General features: G+C 46.9%; 3 protein-coding genes across 3 annotated transcripts; 1 reads left to right on the top strand and 2 right to left on the bottom strand.

Annotated features, from left to right (window-relative positions):
- Positions 1–3,342: 3,342 nt before the first annotated feature.
- PADG_02602 (uncharacterized protein) lies at positions 3,343–5,117 on the bottom strand (the record flags this gene model as incomplete). The annotated part of the gene is made up of 4 exons (XM_010759749.1): positions 3,343–3,432; positions 4,036–4,131; positions 4,332–4,676; positions 4,992–5,117. The coding sequence occupies 4 exons, from the start codon at positions 5,115–5,117 to the stop codon at positions 3,343–3,345; spliced, it is 657 nt and encodes a 218-aa protein (XP_010758051.1).
- Positions 5,118–6,066: 949 nt separating this feature from the next.
- On the top strand, positions 6,067–8,381 carry PADG_02601 (uncharacterized protein; the record flags this gene model as incomplete). Its single annotated transcript, XM_010759748.1, has 2 exons — positions 6,067–8,041; positions 8,140–8,381. 2 exons carry the CDS (start codon positions 6,067–6,069, stop codon positions 8,379–8,381), a joined length of 2,217 nt encoding a protein of 738 aa, XP_010758050.1.
- A 2,073-nt stretch (positions 8,382–10,454) lies between these two features.
- Positions 10,455–12,429, bottom strand: PADG_02600 (uncharacterized protein; the record flags this gene model as incomplete). Its single annotated transcript, XM_010760226.1, has 4 exons — positions 10,455–11,543; positions 11,667–11,977; positions 12,043–12,118; positions 12,205–12,429. 4 exons carry the CDS (start codon positions 12,427–12,429, stop codon positions 10,455–10,457), a joined length of 1,701 nt encoding a protein of 566 aa, XP_010758528.1.
- Between the last annotated feature and the right edge of the window lie 1,868 nt (positions 12,430–14,297).

The following is a 14,297-nucleotide window of genomic DNA, read 5'->3' as shown; positions in this document are numbered from 1 at the left end:
CAGACGGAAGAAGCGGACAGTCGCAGTGGGATGAGATTCGGCGTACACAGTCGGGTTCGAGGCGAGGAGATAAACGGAAAGCAAAAAACAACTAGGCGTCGAGTATGATAAATGAACGAATGAGAAAAACAAAGAAGATCAGCGGATCAAGATATGTAAACAGCCCTGGAGAGGGAGGGTGAGATGGTGAGATGGTGAGATAGCGGAGGTTGAAGAAGAGAAGGGAAGAAAGGGAGAAGTCCAAATGATCGAATTCAGGGTATTGCACCAAGGTCTGTTTCCATGCTTGATCGCGAGGTTGGGACGGGGGAGCGGCTTGTCCGCATCAGGTGAGGCTAAGTCCATAGTTGACAGGACGCAAACGGGTGTTCCGTAATGAATTCGTGTATTAGTAAATAACAGGAAGGTGTTTGTGTATCGCTGTTACGCATTGAACTGAAACAAACCTCGGTAGTTACTCGGTCTCTGCCCATTACTATTGATCTGTATGACCGCCACCGAACACATGCCGCGGGGAGGCCAGGTATATACGATACAGAGAGACATTTACATAACATGTATGTAACAGCACATACGGCGGAACGCACTTACAGACCACTGCTTTCTCCAGTTTCTAGAACTCCGCCATAACAACCTGCTATGGGATGGTGCAGTGGTCACTAAAATAGAGACAGTTATGGGGTTCATCTTGTTTGTATTTTTCCACCTAGTTGGATAAATATAGTAACTGAAGTATTAAATCTGCCGGTATTTGTGCAATAGTTCTAGGCCAGTAGTTGATATGGTAGGCATCCGACAAACTTTACCATCAAAATAGGTGGATAAAGGTCTAGGTATGGTACAGAAGTTACCATACATTTTTACGAAGTATGACCCCTGTTGTTGCTCAACGAGCCAATAAAATACCCAAAATGCTGACTCAGCGTACTACTTTATCTTTAATCTAGTTCACCTTTGGTACTGTATGGAATAACATCCTGTACAATACGTCAATAATACACTTAAATAACCTTAAATAACCTGTTTATATACACCGTAACTACGCCGTACAGCGTGTATTACCCAGCCTCTGGATGTCTTCACCCTCCATATTTTGCGGAGAAAAATCATGGCATGTGTATGCTCCATACACAATAAATACACACCGAACCAGGCGTTCTTGAATCCAACTCGCCTGCATCCTCGGCATCAATCTTTCATTATCTTCTCGGCGATGGAAGACCACCACTATAAAAAAATATATAAAAATAAATAAAAATTAAAACCTCTGCATCTAGGGCCTCTTTTAAAGTCGATATATTTATAACTTTTGCAAGATGTATCAGCAAAATTGAAAAATAAAAAAAAAAGGTATGAAATTTTTTGCAAAATAAGTCGCCCCTAATCGACGTTTCAAAAGCATATCAAGCGGGCCAATGCTGTTGTTCCCCAAGACGGTCGATCGAGACAAATATATAGGCTCCTGTACATATCAGTCGAAGGTGCCATACAAAAACAAGCTACGCTAAAACCACGAACCAGGGCGGTCAAAGAAGAAAGAAGAAGAAAAACGGCAGATGCCAGTGAGCCAGACGGGTTGGTTGATGCCACCATTAGGCAGTATTTGACACCCAGAGGTTAAAAAGCGTTCTGATAATTTTGCCTCATGTGTGTTTCAGCCACGCAACACCTTAAAAATACCCTGCCCAGCAATAAATAGTGGGAAGGGTGTAATAATAACTAAGCTTCCATACCAATAAAAAAAAAAAACACCAAGCTGAAATACGGGGTAAAAATACCACGGTAACCAAAACCTGCAAGCCCTAGCGACAACCCAATTTGCACCGAGTCCAAGTCCGAGGACCCATTGGTCCTTGGTGATGTGAAATCCGTATGGGTCCTTGTTCTCCGTACCTGACCTTACGCCCAATGATACCATTCCCCATTATTTAAAATTCTGTTACACCAAACCCTCACAAGAACAAACCACCTGCAGGTCTGCCGGGAACCCTGTCCGGGATTCAGGTGAGATGCTGACGGGTAAATATAATCTCATCCGCAAGGGCCCGCTGGAAGAGATCTATCTTTCTTCCTATTCGTCTCCGCAGTCAGCGTCTGTTCTCCAGCACTTCGAAGCAGGCTTATAATGCATCTACGGGAGATATTCGCATCTCAAATGCTGGGACGAAGCGGGGATGGACCTACAGTCTCTCATACAGTGTATAATTAATTATGTTTCATATCCAAGAGGCTGATGGGAAGCTGTTGCCAAAAAAAAAAAAAAAAGAAGAAGAAGAAAAAGAAAAAATGAAAAAGAAAATCCCCATCCTCAAATCATTCTCTCTAACCCTCTTTGGAGGACCCTCGCAGTTAATTGGTCTTGAGAAACAAGCCCGTAGTTATTTCTGTCTAAGTTAGCTACCCTCGTCAGCGCGGTACGACATTCGGCCCCCTCCTTCACAACCTAATCGCTGCGATCCATGGTATACTTCGTGAATGACGCGCGTGTGGGTGGAGAATGGAGAAAGTGTCAGATTGATACATAAATAGACGCAAGCCTGCTTCCAGTGAGGCTCAGGCCCAGCTCTTCAAAGATCAGAGGTGCTGCGTCAGCAAACCAGGAGAAATTGCTGTGCATTATTATTATTATTATTATTATTAAAAGACGGGTTGCAACTAAACTTTGGTACTAGCTAGTTAGCAGTTAGTTCGGGAACTTCTAGCTGACGAATAGTTACGGAGTACCAACCCACACAGGTACCTTTTTTTCGTTTACATCATCCGATCCATTCCTGTTGGCCCCTCGCATGATTTTCCTGGTGAAATGTCGATTCGAAAAATTCCATGGGTGATGTCTGATTGTTTCCCGATTTTATTATCCAGGGATTTTGGGGGAACAAAATTCCAGGGAAAAAAAAAAAAAATCGACAATAGCCGGGAATGATTTCACACGTGCGAAAAAGGACATAATAATTTCCACCTGGCAGTTATTTTGCCACGTTTGAAGCAGATATTCGCACCGCCTCTGTCGATGACGACTTTGCAGGGGTTTGATAGATGGGGCTTGAACAGCAAGTACACTAGAAATCCTTCATCTCAGATCCAGTGGGATCCAAGCAGAATTAAGTCGGGAAGCTGTCTTATCGCGGCCTTCTCCTTCCTGCATCTTCTTCGTCAAAATGACCTGGTAGTTATTTTTTTTTTTAAGCGAAAGGAACAGCCCCCTTTTGCTCCATCGCCCAGCCCCAAAAGGTGCCAAGCTGGACGGACCGTGAGTAGGCCAAAAAAAAAAAAATAACAAAATAAAATAAAAGAACGATGGCTGGAAATTTCCTTATTAGAGCTGTATGCACAAAAACATGCTTAGCTGAGGAATGAGGAAACAGTGGCGATTGCGCTGCGTACAACCGTTCGTTCAACCTTCCACTCGTTTTGCGGGCGATCCAGGGTGGCCTATGCGGGAATTTAGGTTCCACGTTACTCCGCACAGGCTTGTAGCTGGCGGACCCCAGAGTTTGAAAGAAAAGGATGCTGATACGTAAGCAAAAAGAAGAGAAGGGAAAAAAAAAAAAAAAAAAAAAAAAAATTAACACAAACAGCACAAAGCATATCAATCAAGCAATCCCCTAATCATCTCTTCCCCATCTTGGGCTGCACTGGGTCCGTGCTGATCCTGTAGACTCTCGGCTGTTTAACAGCTGGGTCAGTCAGCGTCATGATACAACTTAATCCTGGAAAATATCGGGCGTGTTCAGTCGAATGTTGGTTTTAAAAAAGTGGAACGTTGGTTTTAAAAGTTCGGCTAAGAAAACTTTCAGCGTGGGTTTATCAATGCTTCTACTGCGTAAACCGGGACACACCCCCTCATTTAAAACTGCAATTCACTAGTTCGTTCGTCCATCTCTCTATATGCTGCTCTTGACAGTTCGTTGATGCGATCGTAGTTCTCTGGTTCTCACCCTGAACTAACCGTATCCCGGCTCCCCCCCTTCCCCCCTAATCTCTAATGCCTTCTTCTTAACCTAACCCTAACTCTAACCCTAGCCCCTAACTTACCCCTAAACCCTTGGTGTTGAAGGACCGAGGAATGAAGAGCGACGTCTTGGTATTGGTATATGGTACGTGTGGTGTCTGCGCAAGGGAACTTGTAGACTGTGTTTTATGTTAGATCATGGTTTTAAAACAGTGGGCCTTCTCACAAACTACGTTCAACCTTTTTTAAAACCACGTTCAACTGTAACCCCAAAAAAGATCAACCTGTAGCAGAAAGTGGAGTTACGTCAAACTCGTGTCAATTGAGCAAGCTTGACAAGCTCGGAATGCGCGGTCAGGCGTTATGCGACAACGCGTACGGGAGAGAGTTTCATGGATTTGGTGGTGGTGGTGGTGGTGGTGATGATGATGATGATGATGGAGCGGATACCACGGAGAGTATCTGTACCGCCAAACCAGGCCAACCAGGCCAAACCCAGGTGACGGAGCGAGCATTGAAGGCCTGCTTGCACGTCCATCACGCCCTCCAGAAAAGAAGAGAACAATGGTAGAAATCCTGGGACCAAAGAGCCCACCTGCTGGGGACCCCGTAGCAGGCAAGCAAACCTGGGTTTTGGCGTCGGGGTTACGAAGCAGAGCAAAAAGCTATTCATAAATCTAGTTGTAAAAATAACTTCTGCGTCGTAACTTGCGGCTGGTGCTCGCTGAGAACCGTAGGCAATTTAGCCACAGCGAGCCGCATCGAAGTCAGGCCAGGCTAATCCCAATCCATCGGCCCGATTTTGGGCTTTTGTCGTTGTCTCTTTTTCTTCTTCTTCTTCTTCTTCTTCTTCTTCTTCTTCTTCTTCTTCTTCTTCTTCCGTGTAATAATCGCACCCTTTCTCTCTCGCGCGCACGCGCTCTTCACTTCTTTTGCTTTTCTGTCTTTTGCTCTTTATCAGCAAACTGATCTTCATCGCAGTCATCCACTATCTTTGTTTCACGCGACGTCATATTCTATCACTAATCCCTGCTCTGACCTCATCCTGGCTATCCCCGGAAATCAGGACCTGAGACGCCTGCCAATGAACATTTGTGATGTGAATCCTTGGCCCAATCTCCCTTGTTTGGTCTCCCATATCTGCCATCTTTTCACGACCAGCCATTGTGGAAGACCACTGCTTTCTTCCCGCTTGCTGATAAAGTGATTCCTGCTGTCTGTGACGGTGATTAACAATCTTTTTTTTTTTTTTTCGTCCTCTTAATCCTGCATCCTCTCTCCCTTCTTTCATTTCTGTGTAAAACCCACACTCGTCCAAGGGTCTCGAACCGTGCGGCGGTTCCACTTGTGTGTTTGAAGGAGAGCTTGACAACCCTTGGAACCCACATTGATACCATATATGTCAAGGAACAAATAGCTATGCAGAACGTTGAATAAAATCCACTGGTCCCTGTTCATCCTTCCCAACAAAGGTGGATTTTTCTCTCCTCTCTGCACAATCCACCCCATTCTTCATACGCTGTCTCCAACGAAAAACGGACCCGCCCAGAGGAACAACGACAAAAAGAACCTGACATTATTAGCAAATACTTCTAGAGCGGGAACTGCGCTTACTTTGATCGTGAGATCTTCCGGTGTCCTGGGATGGCAATTTAATTGAGATCCCTGCAACGTAAGTTCTCCCCGACGCGCGCGGGGCGCTGCCTACAGGCTTTCTCCAACAACCCTCTGTTACTGACTGACCACTATTTTTACATACAGGCAGTGAGGCCGTGGGATAAGATACAGGCATCAGCTCCCGTCGAGTATCTACGTGAATTTATAAAATTTTCCGTCTTTCGAACCTCGTTTGCACCACCAAAATCCTCCCAATACTCCAGTAGAGCTAGTGGCTACTTATTCCATCAGTCTCATCACTTCAGATTATACCCACCCGCTATTCACCCCTCACAGCTACCATAGTCAGTGCAGCAAACGTCGGTCTCCTCCCTCTCCTTCTTTTTATTTTATTCCTTTTCCTTTCCCTTCCTTTCCTTACTTTTTTTGGAGAACAAAGACCTGGTGTTGGGTAGCGGGAGTTTAATCTTCCGATACCTAGAATATCAACAACAGCAATGCAACCGACGACGTCAGCAGGCATGGCGAACACTCTAACCCCAGAAAGAGGACATAACACCCTTACCCCTCTACCTCCCGCTCCAGCCTACATCAAATCCTCACCACCTCCCGCCCTTGGCCAACAGGAGTTTCCTCGGCCTCCCCTGCGACCTTCACCTCCCCTACTCAATGAAAAACTGAAACTGATGCTCACTGCGGTCCCCAAGAGAAAACCCATCGAGCTAGCCGCGCTAGAAGTCTCCCACAATGCCGTCATCCACAATTCTCCAATTTCTCCAGTGGTAATCGATAACTCTTGCTCTCTCCCGGAAGCTGCAAGTGCCCAAATCGAGGATGTGAGAACTCTTAGTCAGGACTCCTGGCAAAAGGAAGAGTCGACACTGAAAGAATCCGTCAAGACTCCACTTACCCAACGCGGGAGCTCCCTCTCTTCCACAACTTATACCCTCCCTTCCCACCAGGCCCCATGTCGCCATATGCCTTCGAACAGTGTATCAGAATCTCCACGAATCGTCCCCGAGCGCAGGGATTCGCTCCATTATGACCAATCTCAACAAATGCCGTATAACATTGCTCAGAACTCGAGCCAAGGTAGTTCGTCACGAGGTAGCATTGAAAGTCTCCCTCAGGAGAATGAGGTATATCAACCCTTGCAATATCATCACCAGACATATGAAGAGGGTGGTTTAGATAGAAATGGAAATCGTGGATCAAAAAGAACACTGAGGTCCGCGTCTGATTCCTCTTCAGGCGGCGAACCGGGACCAGGAGTCTACTCTCACGGAGAATACTTGACGCCGACCCGAGCACCACACCTTGGACTTGGAATTCAGCGACCCGTCTCAGCATATTCGTCCATGTCAGACCTCGCTGCACGAGGCCGCTCCCCAAACCTCTCCCCCCATGTACATGCCCGCGCCGTCTCCGCTCATTCAACAGCATCTCCGGATACACGACCCCTTTCTTTTGTTGACCTTCTCAATGTACCTTACCCTCAAGCCCCGCCAGGCCCGAAAACCTTGAGCCACGACCATCTCCGTCCGTCGGTTGGAAACAATGCATCTCTTCTCAGTCACAAACAGACCTTTGACATGTATTTGGCCAACGTTAAGAAGACGAACGACCCAGGTGCTCAGTTCGAGTTTGCGGTGTTCATGATTAACGCCAGCCAAAAACAAGAAGACGACCAAAACTCTACCGACTCACCGAGACCCGAGAAATCGGAAGACATATCTAGGGCTGATCTATTACGCGAAGCTAAAAACATCCTCCAACGCCTTTCCGACCGCAGCTATCCTTACGCACAATACTATCTGGCAGATGGCCTCGCCTCCGGTCTTTTTAACAAAGGGAAGAAAGACGACGATAAAGCGTTCCCATATTTCATCGCTGCCAGTAAACATGGGCATGCTGAGGCTGGGTACCGAGCTGCTCTATGTTATGAATTTGGCCTTGGGAGTCGACAGGATGGCGCAAAGGCTGTCCAGTTTTACCGCCAAGCGGCATCCAAGAACCATCCCGGAGCGATGTTGAGGTTAGGAAAAGCATGTTTAAATGGGGAGATGGGTCTCGTAAAGCGATATAGGGAAGGTATTACGTGGCTAAAACGAGCCGCAGAGTCTGCGGATCGTCAATACAATTCTGCTCCTTACGAACTCGGTTTGCTTCATGAAACAGGATATGGAGACGATGTGTTCCAAGATGAGACATACTCGGCACAATTATTCACAAAGTCTGCAGAGCTGGGCCATGCTGAGGCAGCCTATCGCATGGGTGACGCTTACGAACACGGTAGATTGAACTGTCCCGTTGATCCAGCGCTCAGCGTGCACTTTTACACTTGTGCTTCACAACAAGGACATGCTCTGGCGATGATGGCGCTGTGTGCCTGGTTCATGGTCGGCGCAGAACCATTGCTTTCTAAGGATGAATGTGAGGCATATGAGTGGGCAAGAAGAGCTGCTGAATTAGGTAAGCTCTTCACATATTCCACATGCGTAAAATATGAATCAAGCACTATTCCCAAATAAATGAACTTGGAGAGCTGACGTTGTACAATCCGGTTTAAGGCCTTCCGAAGGCGGAGTATGCCGTTGGCTATTTCACAGAAATGGGCATTGGATGCCGCCGCGATCCCCTCGAAGCCAATGTCTGGTACGTTAAGGCTGCTGACCACGGAGATGAACGGGCGAAACAGCGCATCGCGGCAATCAGAGCAGCAGCATCTGGGGCTGACCCCTCCATGGCTTCCAAACGAGGTCGCGGCAAAGGAAGACAGCCTAACGAATCTCCAGGTAAGCAAATTGCATGAGTGTCTGGTCTAGTTATCCGTTTAATTAATCAATATAACGCTGTAGGAGACAAGCAAGGCAAAAATAAAAGATTCATGATCTTTTAATTTTTCTTTTTTAGATTTCCCGGACATTTTAACGATTCACACCATCTTCCGCTTTTTCACCCAATAATCTCTTTTGATCGTAAAAATCTTTTTAGGATATCCCACATATATCTCATGCCATAATATCGACATCCGTAAATTACGCGAACGCCTTGTCATTATACCTCTCTCGCCACGGCAAACGGGATCGGCGAGCCCGTATAGTATATATTTACCTTTTAACCTAGCATACACTTGCCTCATCAAGACCTAACTCTCATTTTCCCGCTTTTCATTCTGAGGCCACATTTTGTACACACTTTCGCTCCGAACTTGGCAGCTGTCCCATTCAACCCATACTTTTGAATTTATTTGAGGAACTCTTTTTGCACATTTATGCCATTTTCATCATCATGGACCAGCTTACGGCAAACTCTTGCTTTTTTGTACCAGCCATTTTGTTCTTCAACTTCAAAAAAAAAAAAAAAAAATTTGATCTTCTCGTCTTCCTGGTTTTGAATCTCATTTCTTGGCGCAATCTGCTTGTCAATTGGGAGCATATATACACGCACATATATATTGCAAGGCGCAAAAAAACAAAAACAAAAGGAAAAAAAAAAAAAAAAGGAAAAAAAATCCCCCCGAAAAAGAACCCGAAAAAGAAACCCTGTTGTTCCCTTAAAATCGGCTAATTAACTACAACCTTAATTCTCGTTGTTGGTGTTTGTCTCCTTTTACTTTTTTCCTCTTTTCCTGTCTGTCATGCTTTTCTCATTTATGATTTCAATATTTCTGAGCTTTTTCTTCTCTAGGCTGTTGGCTCCCTCCTTCTGAACTGGCTAACTGTTGCTTCCATCTCCTTTGATCTGCTCTTTGCAAACTACAACTTTCGTCGTTGGATGTGGTTATCAAGCTACACACACATAAAAATGTCCCTAATACTAATTATAAACACATGGGCAAGGATATGGAGCGCATTCACTGGACGTGAACTGCGGGTAGCCGTGGAGCAAAAGCTGCTGCTGCATGTAGGGAAGATAGATGATACTGAGCAGTCCGAATGGAATTGATCTCCGCATATCTTTTTTTCTCCGGCAGGATAGAGAAGTCCTCGCGCGTGGGAATATAGCCTCACAGCGTTTTTGTCCTATTGAAAGATGTAGTTAATGATGTTTCTCATGGAAGTAAACAACCCCCTCCACCACAAGAGAGGAACCATCTCGAGAAACTCGGGATAGAGAAGGAAGGTCGGTCGGTGGTGTCAAAACGTAACAGACGAGAGTGAACCCGAACAGCAACGTTGCCACACGAACCATCTCAAGGGCTAGAAATATGTTTTCGGGTTGACCTAAAATATCAGTAGTCACTTAGTCACTTAGAACCTAAGCAAACATTCTTCAAAAAAAAAAAAAAAAACAAAACAAAAGAAAAGAAAATTAAATGCCAGATTTTTGTGACCCGGTTAACTAGCTAACTAACTAACTAACTTGTTCATTTTCGCAAAAGGTCTCGGCTCTCTGGTTGGCGCTGGTTGGTAACTAGTGAGATAAAACCGGGGGGGGGGGGGGCATCTCAGATCCAAATCTCCAGGGTGGTTGCATGGTCTGATCGGGGGCGGAACGCCGGAGGGAAAAACTCTTTGATAATATATTCAATAAAATAAACAGATGTTGCTACTTGGTAGATAACAGGGAAGAGGTTTATTTCTTGGATGATGGGTGATAATTCTAATATCTACAGAGGAATAATTAACGGGTGGAAATGTATATATCTTCATGTTCAAAACCTGTTAACCCCCCCAACGCCAGTTTACGAAACACAGCATCAGGAGCTCCATTGCAGCGAAAACAAGAAACAAAAAGCAATGAGGGACCCTGGTGTACATAGGAGAAGTGCGGTTCCGTAGGATGAAAAGGGATGAAATAATACAGAGAGAGAGAGAACGTAATCATATATGCCTCACCTGGGTCGCGGGGGTTAAGGAAACGGACATTACGCCGTACTCTACTAGGCCTTTAGCCCATCCTCGGGCTGAAGAGCGCTCTTCTTCTCTCTGACTGTCTGGTCCGAGTCAAGCTGCAGCGTCAGAGGATAGCTTTCAGTCAGCAGACTTAGAAGGCCGGCGAGCCCAATGATAGCACAGGCTACAGCCCACACAATGCGCAGACTGTCCGTATAGGCCTCTTTCAAGTGGAGTTTCTGCGGCCCGTCCTCCATGGCACGAACCACTTGGACGAGCCCGGCAGCATCCTTGCTCATCTCCAATGCGGAACTGACAAATTCAGGGTATTTGAGCAAATTCTTCCGCATTTGGTTTTGGAAAATGACACCGCCGATCGCAACGCCAATTGACTGCCCGAAGGCGCGGAAGAAACTGAACATCGCGACCGCGATAGCCATGTGGCCGGGCCGTGCAGAAGCCTGGATTGCGAATCCAAGCGCGGGGAAGAGGAGGCCCATCCCAATGCCCGCAGGGAGCGTGAGGAATATCCAGGCCGCAGTGCTGGTGTCGATGTCAAGAATGGTGAAAAGTCCTTGGCCCAGTGTTGATAGGAAAAACCCCGACCAGACCGCCCACCGCCAGCGACCGGTTTTGGTAACGAGAAAACCGGCGACGGCGCCGGCGGGGGCGACGGTGAAGGACAGCGGAAAGAGCGCGACTCCAGACATAATGGGAGAGTATTCCTTGACGGTCTCGAAATAGAGCGGCATGTAATATACGTTACACCAAAGGGCGAGACCGTGCACAGCTGTCTCGATGTAGCTTATAATTGCTGTCCTGGTTGCGAAAACGGTCACGGGTATAATGGGGTTGTCCGTAAACTTGAACTCGTAAATCATGGTCACGATGATCCCAAGGAATCCGACAATGAGCGGAACGAGCGTTCGCCAGGAATCCCACTCATACATCACACCTCCCCAAGTCACCGGAATTAGAAACGAGGTGGTGCATGCGACGAAAAGGATAGATCCGATGTAGTCGATACGACGAAGCTTCGACATCAAAGAGGCTGGAATGAAGTTCAGTTTCAGAAACACGATAATAAACAGCGTTCCGACTCCGATGAATGGGAAGTTGATGTAGAAAATCCATCTCTATATCCAGCAATTGAAACTGTCAGAAACTTTTGGCGTTTCTCCAAAAGGGGAAGAAATTCCTCGACACTTTCTGGCTTTCAACAGAGGCGTGGAAAATGACACATGGCACCCAGGACTTACCCAGGTAACATTTTGAGCGAAGCCACCCCCGAGAATAGGCCCAGTGACTGACCCTATGCTCCACATGGCACTGAGGATACCGAAGTAATTACCTCGCAACCTTAATGGAACAAGGTCGGTTATTATGATCTCAGTAATGGAAATGATGCCGCCTCCTCCGATTCCCTGGATGGAGCGGCCAACGAGCATGTTGGTGAAGTTTTTCGAGAGGCCAGCGACAAGAGTGCCGACGAAAAAGAAAGCAATTGCAACGAAGAGCACGGGCTTGCGGCCGAAAATATTCGAGAAGGAAGCGAAATTCGGCTGGAAAACTGCAGAGGTCGTTAAGCAGAAGCAAACCTTAATTTCAAACATTGCAGATGTCCCAGTAGTTTACCTGTGGAGCACAACAAAAAGGAGGTTCCGCTCCAAAACACTTTGATCGCAGTGCCTTTCAGCCTTTCAGCGATGATCTAACACATGTACATGTACATGTACATGTATTTATTAGCACCACGTTACACACATCGATCCAGCACTGGAATTTCCCTGAACTGACCGGCAACGCGACTGAGATGGACGTGCCATCCAACGCAACCATCAATGTGAGCACCGCGAGAGTCAGAAAAGCCAGCCATGTTCCTGCAGTTGGATGGAACTCCTTGGCCTCGAAATCATTGTCATTTAGGGAAGGGGGGGAGGATTTGATCGGCCCTCTACCAAGGGTTTCCTTCGTCCCGCGATCAGAGAGCTCTTCTGAAGATAGAGCACTTTGGTCTGCCATTTTGGGGGGGGGGGGGTTGGGGGTGTGGGCTTTCACTGATGGCACCAGAATAGGGGGGCAATTTTTCAACCAGGCGTTTTTAAAAAAAAAAAGACGATAAATAAAGGAAGGCGTATATGTCTTGAGCTTTTAATGCGCCAGGGTAAGGTCTGCTGTAGCTGTAGGAGCCTAGAAGCAGGTACCCAGATAATTGAAACTGGCAGAGAGAAAGTCTCGTGGGAGGAAGGTTGCTTGGTGGTAGGACAGAGGTCCTTAAATCGCAATGAAGACCACTGCTCGATTCGGAGTCAGACGGAGTCCCATGTTCCGTTGGTCGTCCCGAACTATATAACAGCTGTTTTCCCCTGGAAAAACCAAGAAGGCCTAGAAAGAAATCGATTCGTCATAGCGCAGGAAGCTATGAGACGGGAGGGGAAAAGAAAAGAGAGAAAAATAAATATAAAGAAAAGAGAGAGAGAGAGAGAAAAAAAAAAAAAAAAGAGAGAGAAAAAAAAAAAAAAAATTGGTTGCGCAGGTTGAAAATCATGAGAGCTCGCTCCCCGTAAAACGAAGCCCGAAAAAATGACGGCGCAGCAGGAGCTAGGTCCAAAATTCCTCCGGCGGGGAGACAGAGAGACAGACAGACGGTATCTCAGTGTTTTTTTTAGGTGCTCATCAATAAACCCCGCCTGTCGCCAGCCGGACCGCTTTCTAGGCAGCATCATTTCACGCTGAGGATATAAGACCCAGAGAGGCTAGCTAGATAATCCTGTTAGTTAGTTAGTGCATGGGGAGGGGGGTGGTGGTTTTCAGAAGGAGCTCGCATAAGATCTTAAACTGCATGGGATTCATGGAGATGCGGTTGTCTTCCCCCCCCCCCCCCCCCCCCTTCACTTGACCATACATACATACATACATACAGATATACAGTTGGGAGCTTTTATTACTGTACATTGTCTGATCCCAGACCAACAACATACTTGCTGTCGCCCGACAGTCCGATCAATGCTAAAGGCTTATTTTCAAGTAGAGGTGTAAGACTCTTTGGCCGGGCCCCGGAGCCCCCTTTGCATTTCAACACAGCTGCTGGCAATGCAACATCTCCCGGACGGTTTCAGTGATAATGTGGCTAATAGCCAATGGAGTCGGCCCTGAGAAAGGTCAGCCCCCGGGCCCCGTCTGCCAGGGACCCGGGGTTGGGTGGAACGGAACGAATGCTTCTACCACCCCCGGTACGTTCTTCGTTGCTCTCGTAACGGCATAAGACGTATCCACGGATAGTTATCTGATGATCAGATAAAGGTGGCAGCCCAATCTCGCAGACGACGCTGCCCGTTGCTTGTCCATGTGGGGTGGGTGGGGCATGGGGCATGGGGAGTGGGGCGTATGCTGGTTGGATTGGAACCACAACGTCTGGAACGACAAACTTGGTTACCGTTTACTGGGATATAAACCAAGTAACCATCAACGACTTAACTAACTAACTATAGTTAGTTACTTTTAACTTAGTTAACTAGTTCCATAACTAAGCCTAATCAGCTGATTCCACCGAGCCAAAAAGCCCTGAGGCGGGACAACGTTCATCCGGCTGGGCCGCTGTGCTAACCCAGTTTGGTCTCCCAAAGGTTTAACCCCAACCCCCGGTTCCTCGCGAATTGGCACGCCCCCCCAATGGGACGGAGTTCGGCTTTTGAATTCGATAGCCAAACCTCGAACCCCCCCTCCCATATAGTGTGCTGTATCCCATTCCTCCCTTTCCGCCATATAAATCCAAGTTTTCCTTGCTCCCTGGCTCCTTGGGCTGGGGTTCCTCCCCTGGAACCATTGCCGAACGGAACGGAGCTTATCAATAACTACGCGAAACGTTAGCGATTGATATATTTCAGCAA

This window comes from Paracoccidioides brasiliensis (assembly GCF_000150735.1).
Source record: "Paracoccidioides brasiliensis Pb18 unplaced genomic scaffold supercont2.3, whole genome shotgun sequence".
NCBI classification, from domain to species: Eukaryota; Fungi; Ascomycota; class Eurotiomycetes; order Onygenales; family Ajellomycetaceae; genus Paracoccidioides; species Paracoccidioides brasiliensis.
The sequence above is the reverse complement of the archived record's forward strand: the minus strand, read 5'-3'. Positions and strand labels throughout refer to the sequence as shown.